At 34.2% G+C, this 12260-nt stretch overlaps 1 protein-coding gene across 1 annotated transcript; it reads right to left on the bottom strand.

Moving 5' to 3' along the window:
- Positions 1 to 2655: 2655 nt before the first annotated feature.
- LOC125215669 (AP-2 complex subunit mu) lies at positions 2656 to 10320 on the bottom strand. Its single transcript, XM_048117164.2, has 13 exons — positions 10065 to 10320; positions 8329 to 8506; positions 7901 to 7991; positions 7326 to 7420; positions 7088 to 7177; positions 6961 to 7009; positions 6686 to 6824; positions 5557 to 5673; positions 4906 to 4996; positions 4677 to 4819; positions 4016 to 4130; positions 3124 to 3168; positions 2656 to 3047 (listed from the first exon to the last, which is right to left on the bottom strand). The coding sequence occupies exons 1-13, from the start codon at positions 10145 to 10147 to the stop codon at positions 2967 to 2969; spliced, it is 1317 nt and encodes a 438-aa protein (XP_047973121.1). The 5' UTR covers positions 10148 to 10320; the 3' UTR covers positions 2656 to 2966.
- Between the last annotated feature and the right edge of the window lie 1940 nt (positions 10321 to 12260).

Genomic DNA, 12260 nt, shown 5'->3' with positions numbered 1-12260 from the left:
GTGTTTGTGTGTAAAATGGAGAAGAGTATATATAGAATATAGAAAAAAAAATTAAAAATATGACCGTTGAACGGTCATATTACTTTTTTTTTTTTTTTAAATTCGAAAAATCTGATTTAAAAAAAAAATTGAATTATGACGTCATAAATCCGACGCCCACTCGCGGGTCGGCGAGTGGGCATCACGCCGGCCGCCCGCGCGTGTCTCGCCAGCTCGAGGCTGGCCTCGCCGGGACACTTCGGGCGTCGAGACATCTCGTCTCGTCGAGACGAGACGGGAGCCGCAACGCTATCTCGATGACGTCTCGTCTCGTCGAGACGAGACCGAGACGCAATCGCGCAGCGTTGCGGATGCTCTTAGTCTATCGGCCATGGGGACGGTATTGTTGGAATAAATGAATGAACAATTACGTAAAAACGGAATGAAGAATGGAGAATGACCATAAATTATAGAACAGAAGCATACATTAATTCATATTAAATTGAATGGCTGAATTATTTTAAGCGATTATAGAAAGAATATAGAGATATTGAATCACTCTTCTTACACATAGGGACCATAACCTAGCTTATATTTATATAAAATATACTAAGACATTTTATTTTCTATCAGTCTCTCAACAAATAGAAATCTTTTATGATATGTACACTTATTTCAATAACAAATTAAATACTACCCTTTAGTCCAAATTTTAATCTTAATGGATCATTTTAATTGTGCAACCAAAAAATAGTCATACATATGATTAGTCACGTGGAAGCTTAAAATTCCAATATGTGATACTAGTCTTGTCAAATAAATTGGCTTGACTGAATCATGTGAAAAATTGGCTACAAATAAAATAAAACGCACTTGCATTGGATCCATTGTTTGAAGCGAGCTTTGATTAAACCAAAGCTCGTTAACAGCTTAGCCTGTATCTGACTGATGACCGACCCAACCAATAGTCCAATAGTATTTAGTACTTATCATTATTAACTTAATATTTTAACTAACTAACTAACTAACTAACTAACTGCATGAAAAATACTACCCTCTCCCTTCATTCATTAATAAATGTCGCACATTAGTTTAGCACGAATTTGGAAAAACTTAAATAAAAATGGTTAGAAAAAGTTAATAAAGTGTAACACTAAGCATTTAGTTGAAAAATATGGATGTCAATGAGTGAAGGTGATAGATAGATCAAGAATTTAGATGCAGCAAGCAATAAAAAGTGTCATAACCATTTCACTGTAGCACTCGAATAAAAACTAAATAAAACTAATTTATTATCATCATCACCAATGTTATTATTATTATTATTATTATTATTATTATTATTATTATTATTATTATTATTGTTGTTGTTGTTATTATTATTATTATTATTATTATTATTATTATTATTATTATTATTAAAATTGAATAGACGTCACTAACAATTTGAAACATAATACAACTCAGTAACGAAGTTATGGACAAAACAATAGATCATATTTTAGCATATTAATTAATTATATAGCTGCACATTAATGAATCACACGATATTTCAGTCACATGAATGAATCATAGCTAAGTGGAGTACAATAATGGATGATCCATATATACATAAACATTGCGTGTGGTTGATATCAACACACTATTGTCTATTTATTAGTAGTATGAAAAACCATTGTGGCGTGTGAGGTGGAATATCTGCAAATAATAAGAGGTAAGATATGGTGAAGTGGTGCATATATTTGAATCATTGAAGCCATGTGGAGTAAGATGATACTACTAATATGAGGACCACTTGGAGCACTATACATAGGAATGAGATAAATCATCTTTAAGTGGTGGACCTCCAAATTCATATGATGTTACATTTCGTTAATACTACTTCCTTAAAACTCCAATTCATTTATTGAAAGTTTTAGAGTTTTTGTCGGCCCTCATTGTTGATCAAAATAATAAAACGTGCTTCACTTACTCACATTCCAAGATATATTCAGAACCCATTGTTAGAATCGGTAATTAACTAACTACTATAGTTTATATTTTGGCTCAAATAATGTGCGACAATCCAAAATAAAATACATTCAAATAACTTAGAATGAAGGGAGTATATTGTTTTCATGCCTAAATGGAAAATAGTGTTTCACGTAATTTACAAAATTAATCAATATATTTACATTGGATCCGGGGTGTTACCTGAAATGTAAGTTCGAATCTTTACTTTTCAAACATGAATGGTCCAAAAATTCATCACATAAATACTACTAATAAACCAAATATCAGATAGTATTCAAAACCCAATAGGTATCAATCTGATGTTGACCAGCACTTTTATATCAGCGCATTAAAATTTTTTGGTGTCGATCTGAGATATTTCCAAGTACTCACTGCCTTTGGTGTTACACGTTTTATGCAAAATTTCAATTTTATACTCATCCATCCTTTCTATAATAATCGTCACAGATGATTAAATGATTGAAAAATATTCCGACTGAACCAGGAAGCAATATGTAGAACCCCTTTCTATATTATCAATCTATCACTGCTATTAATAAGATAATCGTTATCATAAAAAAAATATCTATCTATGAGTCCATTATATACACAAGTGATAAATTTGCATGGATTAAATCATTATGAAAAACAACAGAGACGATTATATTAGTAAAAAAATGTAAATAAGCACAATGAAAACCAGAGATAATTAAAACAGAGCTCCAACAGTTTCAATCATCACACGAATGCAATCGCAACTAATTATGTGGCCTACACTATACAAGAAAGTTGTGCAAACAAAATTCAAATGAACAAGTGTGTGTCTGTATCTGTACAGTCAGCCGCTGTATACAAACATAGACTCAGCTCGAAGTACCTTTGTATTTTCTTGTTTCACTGAATAACCCCTTAGCGAATACATACTGCAGATACAGAACTTCATTGGATCATGGTTCATCGAAGATGATTCCTTCCTGTGTCCTCGTCTAGCTGTTTTAGCATCTAACTTCATATGAACCAGCTTTTGTAATGTAACGAACCCATTCCACGGTGTTGTAGCCACTCTTCTCCCATACCTGCAGACAAGTGTGTAGTAAAAGTTTAGCGGTCCTAGATTTGGTTAGTTCATATCCTAGGGAGACTGGAAACTACCTTAAGGAAACGAACACGCAATCCAGATGCTGTGAACATAGGAACCTGCCACGTATATGGTTGATTTGTAAGACATGTGAAACTACTAAGAGTCTACATTATATAAAATTAATCTAGGTGGAATAGAAACAGAAAGCCTCCATGATTTAAGAACAGGGCTCGTGAAAAGAGTAGGATAGAAACATCAATAATGTGTCTTCTTTCCCTTTTCTTGTACAGGTCGGGTAAAACTCATAACTGTACTTTAGCATGATTCTGAACTCTCACTTTCTTCATAAACCACCAAACCAACTATGAAGATTTGAGCAAATAAAACTATAGTTTAAAGTTGACAATAGGATCCCCTCCCTACTTGCAGAAGTGAATGGGATTAGGTTCTCTATTTCCGGGCCGGGCGGGAGGTGAAGGCCATAAGAAAAGATTGCTCTTCCAGTAAGGAAGTGGGGGAAGAAGTGCCCAACTAGAGGTTCGGTCCTATTTCAGTACCCTTTTAGGTACCAAACGGGCCCCATTTTGAGATATTGATAAGGTGAACCATTTTGATATGAATAGTTTATCGGTCTGGGCGTGGATATTCTCTTATTTGGACAACTTGTTTCGGCTACTGGATTTATGTTCTTAATCCCCAGTGGTTTTCTAGTCTAAGTGAGTATTTCCTTAGGTCTAATAGGAAAACAGGCAAAGGCAAGATAGTGTCTCTCAGGGATCAGTTATCGATGTATAGGTTTCATCATAAACCTAATTGGTTACTTAACCTACTTCCAATTATTTATCAAAAGTATAACAGTTAAATGAGTTCTGCAGTCAACTGCATGATATCATGCAAACTTCTTTTGATCTGATCATTGATAAGCATGCACAGCTAAGAATTAAGCTACTAGGAGATGTGCACCTGAAATTCCATCTGAATGGGAGGCCGTGTCCAGGACTTCTTTTCAGTTATTGTGGATATCAGCTCTACTTCAGCACTCAATGTTGGCTCAGTTTGCCCTGGAAATTTTCTTATCCTGAAAAGAGCACAGTTCATCCATGATCAAGCTTAACAAATAGTACTCCCTCTGTCCCACTTTAGGAGTCCCGGTTGAGTTCGGCACGGGTTTTAAGAAATGCAAAGGAAAGTTGGTGAAAAAAGATAATGGAATGTGAGTCCTACTTTTTTATATTAGTTTTATAAGAAAATGTGAGAGAGAAAAGGTTAGTGGAATATGGGGTTTAATACCATTTATGGAATGTTCCAACCGGGACTCCTAAAGTGGGACACCCAAAAATGGTAAACCGGGACTCCTAAAGTGGGACGGAGGGAGTAGTAAAATGCAAAAAGCATATTACAAAACTTTCTATGCTGTCAGAATGAATAATGTTACTCCTGATGGAGTACTATATAAGAATAAACTCAGCAGACAGATTTCACTAAGGGGAGAACGTATGATGGGATGGAATGGGATGAGGAGGGGGGTGGGGGATGGATTATGGGTTGGGGGAGAAACGTGATTCCTGAGCAAATATAAAACTCAGGTGCTCTCAAGATGACACAAAGACAAGAAACAACTTACTTCCAGACCAAACAATCAATCGAAGGACTGTACTTTGCCTTCCCTGATGTCACCTGAAAACTTGTTTTTGCTGTTTGTTTGGGAACTGGAATCTTAATAACCACTCCAAGAGCAAACATTTTTGCCCCAAAGACACTCTTCACCTAAAATTAAAAAAAATAGGTGTTTTCAAAGTTGTGGTTAATATTAACAGTGATTTGAAATCAATTTTGTATCACAATTCACCAACCTTTACATTAACTTCCATACGTGTTCGACCCAGTTCCTTGATAGTTGGCAAAACCCGAAATGGAAGATTAACTCCCTCAGTAATACGATACCTGTGACAAAGGCATTTATACATATAAGAAAGCTAGAAAAATCAAGGGAAACTCCACTTGTTAAAGGCTGGATTAAAATATTGAACCATGAAAACAAAAATAAATACTAATTGGTGGTATCTTGTATAAGCTGTTCTAGAGGGAATCAGCCCTACATCTCCCATTGAATATCACTCTCAAAGCTAAACAAAATAAAGTTTAAGTCAACCATAGCCAGCAATGAAGAGATTCTGAACACTCAAGACGAATTTTAAAAAATAATGCTTCTAGATGACTTTTGGAGATGCACAGGAAATTTTGTTAGTCAGGATTTTTCCTACTTAGGGCCAGTATCACCAATAAGAAAGGAATGATGTAGATCTAAGCTTACCCTAATGATCTATCTGATCTACTGATCTACATAAGATATTTCAAAAAGCTGATTGTGCACAAGTGGTTAGATATAAACACGTGCATACAATAATATCAACTGTACCATGAATAAAACTCATGCTTTATCTTGAACTAATATGAACTCCAGATATCTTTGAAGGAAATTTAAAATTTAAAGATAGGCATACTTCATTAATTCGAATTCACCATCAGGAGGAACAAAACTAACAGTCTTCTCAGAATTGAATCTTGTAAGGTTCACACATTGATGGAAAGTGACATCATCAAGCTCAATAGTTTTTCCACTGCAGACCAAAATTAAAAAAAAATGAGGTTACCAAGCGAAACATACTATCACTGCACAGGATAATAATGATAAAGTAGATAAAATTAACAGTAAAGAGCCCTAAGAAAATTGCAGCACCTAGTAATATGTTTAAAATGTAGAAGCTGAAAATTTTGAGAAAGCAAGAATAAGATAACTGCGACAATGTAATAATTAGTTGTAACATTCAAATAAGGTAGTAAGTAGTAACAACACTCATAAATATGACACTTGAAACATACTGGATCAGTTATTGGCTAGAATGCAAGCCCACAAACCACCCATGTAATCTTTGTACAGTATCACAATATAGGATATCTCACCCCAAGAAGCAATGCTTCTCAATTAATTTAAGCTGAAAATTGGAATAACCTTCGTTTAAAGGAATGACGTCAAATACTTTTGTCAGAGCCCTCTATTATTGAGCATGATTCAGTACTGTTTCAAATTTGGTTTCATGCTTTGAAGCAAGAAATGTTAGGTTGTCACAAATTCAATGTATTGACTGCACTTCCTGCGTGCAGCATGCTTTTGATTACTTCATCACATGAATCAGAAACTGAGTCGTTCTGCAACTCTAACATGAACTAAGTTCATTATGCTGAACTGTATTGTGAATTTTAAATCATGCCACTTTTGAAACATCTAATACCAGAATCACCTAAGTTTGAACTTCGAAAGGAGTAGATATTCAGGAACTGATAGTGATCGTCCCCACATTCCCTTCATTATCTTTAGTTACTTACTCCTTATTGGTTATTTGTTTGAGTAGGGACTAGGGAGTTTAGCATTAGTAGTTGATTAGAGATAGTTTTTATCTCTTAGAGACTTAAGAGTTAGAGTCGGTTTACGAGTCCGTGTTCACATATAAGGAAATTAAAATAAAAGATAAATCCACATGCTTCAATTAACATGTCGCACTACAATTTGCATTTGTCTGCTTCCAGCTTAACAGTTGTAATTTGGTGGAACTAAAAGATAATGTGACCTACCTCTTAGCAGGACGGGATTTGAGCTGTGATTCTTTCTCAAGTCCAATTTTATCATTTAATCCCAACTTCAAATCAGGCATCCCGGAAAGGAAGCATTTCATAAGAATCTTCCCTGTTACATCACAACGTAGAACACTACCTACAAAGGCCATATTGCATATGGGTATAATAAAAAAGATGCATCAAAGAAATAAGTACACCATTATGCAAATTGTTGCAAGCAAACAAGAATAAAAATGCATAAGGCAACTATTTAGCAATAAACAGACAATTACCTTTTGAAGACATGAGAAGATTGACACTTTCCACAATATCAAGAAACACCTGCAAAGAAAGTTTATTTGAGCCACATGAATAGCAAAAGCAAAAACTGCAACAGTAATGTCAATCTGGACACCCCACCTCATTTTTCTTATATACAAGGCCCTCCCTGCGCCACCCAACAGCACCAGTAACTTGTAAAGTTGCATTTGGAACTGGTTTATCAGCAGTCTGCTAGGTATGCACACATGGTAAAGGTCAGGATCACACACTCATAAGAATATTAAACAAACATTATCTGTTAGATAACTCTTCAATGCTACAATTCAGAAAAATCAAACACATCCCTAAAATAATCGTGATTCTTGAATAACCTGACCTTGGAAGAAAAAGGAGAGCGCACGCCTTCCTGAGTTATATAAAGCTTCAAGATTTCGGGAGAGAGGTTTTGAGGATACCCAAAATCCATAATTTCTGCAATTGAAATGCAAAATATCAGAATATTATCCATCCAGATAGCCAGTTTGGACCCACAAAGATGTTATATACTCTTCATCACTGTTTTATTCACTAAGAAGTTTTGGAAGGATAGAGCATGTTCGTCCAACAATTTCCAAGAAACAACTGAAGACATGTATTGCTCATTTTGTACCGTAACTTAGGCTAATAAAGAGAATTCAGTGATTTGATTGGCATCAGCGTTTTTGCAAAACGATCATTAATAAAGAGAACAATTCACATAAAGGCTCTCTAGGAATTAAAATTTCTCATGGAAAACTAAACAATGGGCTAGCGTAAGCCACATCAAAGAGTTCCATAAAAAAAAAAAGAACCGTCACAGATTCTCCTACGCCAAACATATCCTTAATTACAATTTCAGTAAAGGAATTAGTTTTATAGTAAGAAAGGTCTTCTTCAGATGAGGGTAAATAAGAAAATATTCAGTAGACATACCATCTAACAATTCATATATCAGAACGAAATTGTTGCGAATGGCATCCTCATCAAAGGATCCTCCAAAATATGATTTAAATAAAGTGACAGCCTGCACAGGAAGAAGATACCTGCGTCAAGCAAACTAAAAGAAAATTATGCAAAAGAATAAATGCTCCCCTAACTGCTTGTTTGTTTAAAGCCCCGAATGGTTTTTTGAGGCTCCAACGATCATAATGACTTCAAAGTACAAATATCTATTGTAAAACACTAATAGACAAAGGAGATGGCCAACTCAAAAACTGAGACAGTTGGAACTATTGACCATATGTATTAAATAAATTCTCCAACTACAAGATGTTCCAAACACACAAAAATCGCCAGAGAAGGATCACAAGCTAGCTAGTATATGATGCAAAAATAAAAACATGGTCTTAACCATAAGATACCTCAACGACAAACTTGAATGCACACGCGACATTTGCATTGCTGCTTACGACAATCACAATATAGACATTGCTAATTCTCATGTAAAAGAATGAGCATCCCCCAATCTGCCGAACAGGACAAGTGCCAAGTTCCTTTGTTTGCATGATATGCACTCGAAAAGCATCCACCATGTTGCCTCTGATAAGTTCAAGCAGAAAAATTGTTATTCATATTCAGTTTAAGTTAATAGTGTACATATGTATACATTTTGAGCTAAATGCAACAGACACCAGAAAACAAATGAGACAGTTTTAACATTGAAGAAATGAAAGCTGTGATTTTCCAAATAAACAGCACAATTAGGTTTCATATAAGATTCACAGCTCTATGTTTGAGTAGGAACCCAGAACCAAAATCACAATACTGATATCACAGCAGAAATCAAGGAAGGTGATGAAAGAGAATTACTTGCCAGTGGCAAATCAATACAAATTTGTATTGAGAAACCAACTTCAATTTAACCTTAATTAACTGCAGAACGTGGATAGATATATTAAGTCAGGTACGCATGATATCCCGATAATTTCAAGTGGTCGTGGTTAGTTGGATGGCCTTTCTTACTTAATTTTTCTATGGGTAGCTTCGGGATAAAAAAAAGCACAAATTTTTAATCAAAAAACCCATTAATTGTAAACATATCTGTTAATTCAACAAAAGATAATGTAAGTATTGAGCTGGAGCTGGACAGAGTGGATTGTACATGAGTTAGGGTTATACACAACTTTGGTATTACAGACATCCTTCTTTTTTTGGTTGATATTTGTTTACTTCGACTGCATTCTAAAATTCTGTTTTCTAATTATGTCCAGGACTCTTCTATTGTCTGTGTAAGTAGCCTTTGGTTGTACAAGTTCGTGCTACCTTGATCACTACCTAAGAATCTCTATAGTGTATACACCTGTTAACAAACCATACCAGATTATACACCATTTGGAAATTGTTATTTCTGCAGAAGCAATACAACTAGTGCTAATCAAACAAATGTCAAGAACTCAAGATTTGAATAGCCTCAGTCTTCTTGCCCACTTCAAATACAGAAAAGACAGGTCTTTAAAGCTCACTGCCAGAGGCAACTACTTAATCTTCCATTGACAGGCACAACATCATAAATATCGCATGATGCAAAGCCATCATTAGCAGAATGGATCCATAGGTTAGTTCATATAGCTCTTTCAACAGAATTGAGGGCGGTTCAGATGCTGATGGCTACCTTAAGGGAAGAATAGTGTTACCGTTTTTATTTAATCGTTCGTGTCCTATAAAAAGGGATAAATACAACTGTTGGTTTTATAGTTCGCCACAGAGCACTCATCTTTACACAGGACTATCACCGTATTAATTTCCAATGCGTCTCCAATAATCCAAGAGCTGAAAAAACCCTTAAAGCACCAAGTTCCATCATATGTTTTTAACCATTTCTACCTCAGAATCAGATTCAAATCCCATTTCTTCAACACGCAACATTAACCACACAATGAGGCGCAACAAAGCTCAGTTACTGCTTTTCATCCATACCCTTCCCCATCTCACCTCACACCTTCAACTTTACCTCCAGTAGCAAAAGAAAGGAAAGAAAGCCAGCAAATTCAACAATATATTTCTAGTCAAATCTCGAGATAATATCATAGCAACAGAATCAATCTCAATTAGAAATATATAGGGAGAGAAAGTGAGGAAATTGAAGAGGAGGACTGACCCGACGTCGTCACGGTAGAGGCGATTGATGAGAACATCGCCGCGAAGATTAAGGAAGTAAATCGCGGAAGCCGCCAGCGGCATGGCTGAGATCTCGCCGGAGATGAGAAACGAGATCTGCTCCCCTTGAAGCAATTTTTGGTTGATTCAAAAGGGTTCTTCAGTCAGCGAACTGTTTTTCGTATAATACTGCGCCCTTTTTTTTATTTTCGCTTTTATATTTTGGACCTCTCAAGTTGAATTTACAGCAAACTTTGGCTGCCAATTTGAGAGAAGTCTTCTCAACATAATAACCCGAGTTCTTTTGTAGTGTACTCTTCCTCCTGGCTCGCTAGCCTCGGCTAGTTGGCATGTTAGGGTATGTCCGAGTAGGGATGTCAATCTAGTCCGAAATTCATGGGACGATCCGAATAATCTGTAAAAATCATAGGGTTAGGACCGGAAAATTGCAAGCCATATTCAAAAGCGGACTACATGGGCTAATCCGTTTGGGTCGGCGGATTATGCGGGCTGGCCTGGGTGGGTTGCGGGTTAGCCCACGGATTAAGCATTTAATATAAAAATATAATTAAAATTTTGGATTATGTATTTATATGACGTATATTTGGTAATATCAATATTAAATACAACATTGATATGAAGTATATATGGTAATTATGTCTTCTCTCTCAAATTGAAAGTTAGGATTTTCATATGATTTCCATTTAATTATAGTCAGATTCATCTGTGTTATTAATTAAACAATATGTTTATATATTTTGTTTCAATTTTTCAATTGCTAGTATTTTTTTTGCTTGATCACTTTGATAATACTTTATTATTTACGACAATCTGTCTTTTAATAAGTTAGAATATTGGAATGTATGGAAAGTAACATATCAGATCGCTATTGACCCGAATAGTCCATGGATTAGCTCGAAACCCGAAGATTCAGGGTTATGACCGAAAATTTATAACCTGAAAAATTCACAGTCCGAATAACCGGCACCCAAATAGCCCGACTACCCGAGTGGATTGGCCTGAACCCGAGCGGGTTAGCCCAATTAACATCCCTATGTTCGAGTATTGTTTGTACTTTTATTCTATTTATTAATTAATTATGTCAAATGAGACATATATAAAACTTCACATAAAATGCACCAATAGTCTCTAAAAATTTTTATATCATTTTTGGTATGATAAGACTAAAGTAATCCTAAACACCACTAGTGTGAATATTTAAAATTCTGGGCATTTTAGACCTTTCTACTCTTTAATTTTTTTTATTTTTTCTTCCATCACCATTTTCTTTTATAAACTCAATTATACTTTCATTTAAATAATATTTGATGATTTATGATTTCAAAAATTTAAATAAAAAAACCAAATATTTTAATTATGCTTTATTTATTTTTAAAATTAAATATTATTTATTATACAACTTAATCTGTATGTTTGCAAAGAAAAATTTATATTTATTAGTAACATTTTTTAATATAAATATTAAAGTGATTTATTGAAAATTCTTTTAGGGATTTATTTTAACTTAAAAATTTATTTTTTAAATTTGAGAAGAAAAAATATTATTGCGAATTATAGTAATTTTTTATTTAAAAATGTTACTTAAATATTTAAATGTTAGTGAAAAATAAATATTTTAATTACGTTAATTAAAGTATAGTATAGTGAAAAATATTTTTTAAACATAATAATTAAAATTTAAATGAATTATATCTAACGTAAATTAAAGCGTACTCTTGCAAGTAACATTTTTCTACTAAAAGTATTAAAGTGAACTATAGTAATTTCTTCATTATAAAGCTTAATCTATACGGTATTCAAGTAATTATTTAAAAAATTTAAGTGAATTAATTCAAAAGAAAATATTTTTTGTTGTAAAATGTGCTTTTATGCATGTCCAAAATAATTGCAAGATTGAAGAGGTATCAAAACTGTAATTTCCAGATAGCGAAAATGTCCTCCATGACATTTAGGAGATTTTTTTAATGCTGATGGGTATAAAAGACCGACAGGTACCAAATAGGCTATAAAAATTTTTTAGGGACCATTGGTGTATTTTTCGACAAGATTATGGACTTTAGTATAGTTCACTCCAAAGAAAAATGTAGTTAGTGACTTTTAAAAAAAATGTTAAAAATTGGGGTTGATATATTTTAGCCTCTATTTCAAATAACGACGTTTTTATGAGTTGGAGATT

This window comes from Salvia hispanica, chromosome 3 (assembly GCF_029641045.1).
Source record: "Salvia hispanica isolate PSC_SH4W2 chromosome 3, Shi_PSC_v1, whole genome shotgun sequence".
Lineage (NCBI taxonomy): Eukaryota > Viridiplantae > Streptophyta > Magnoliopsida > Lamiales > Lamiaceae > Salvia > Salvia hispanica.
The sequence above is the reverse complement of the archived record's forward strand: the minus strand, read 5'-3'. Positions and strand labels throughout refer to the sequence as shown.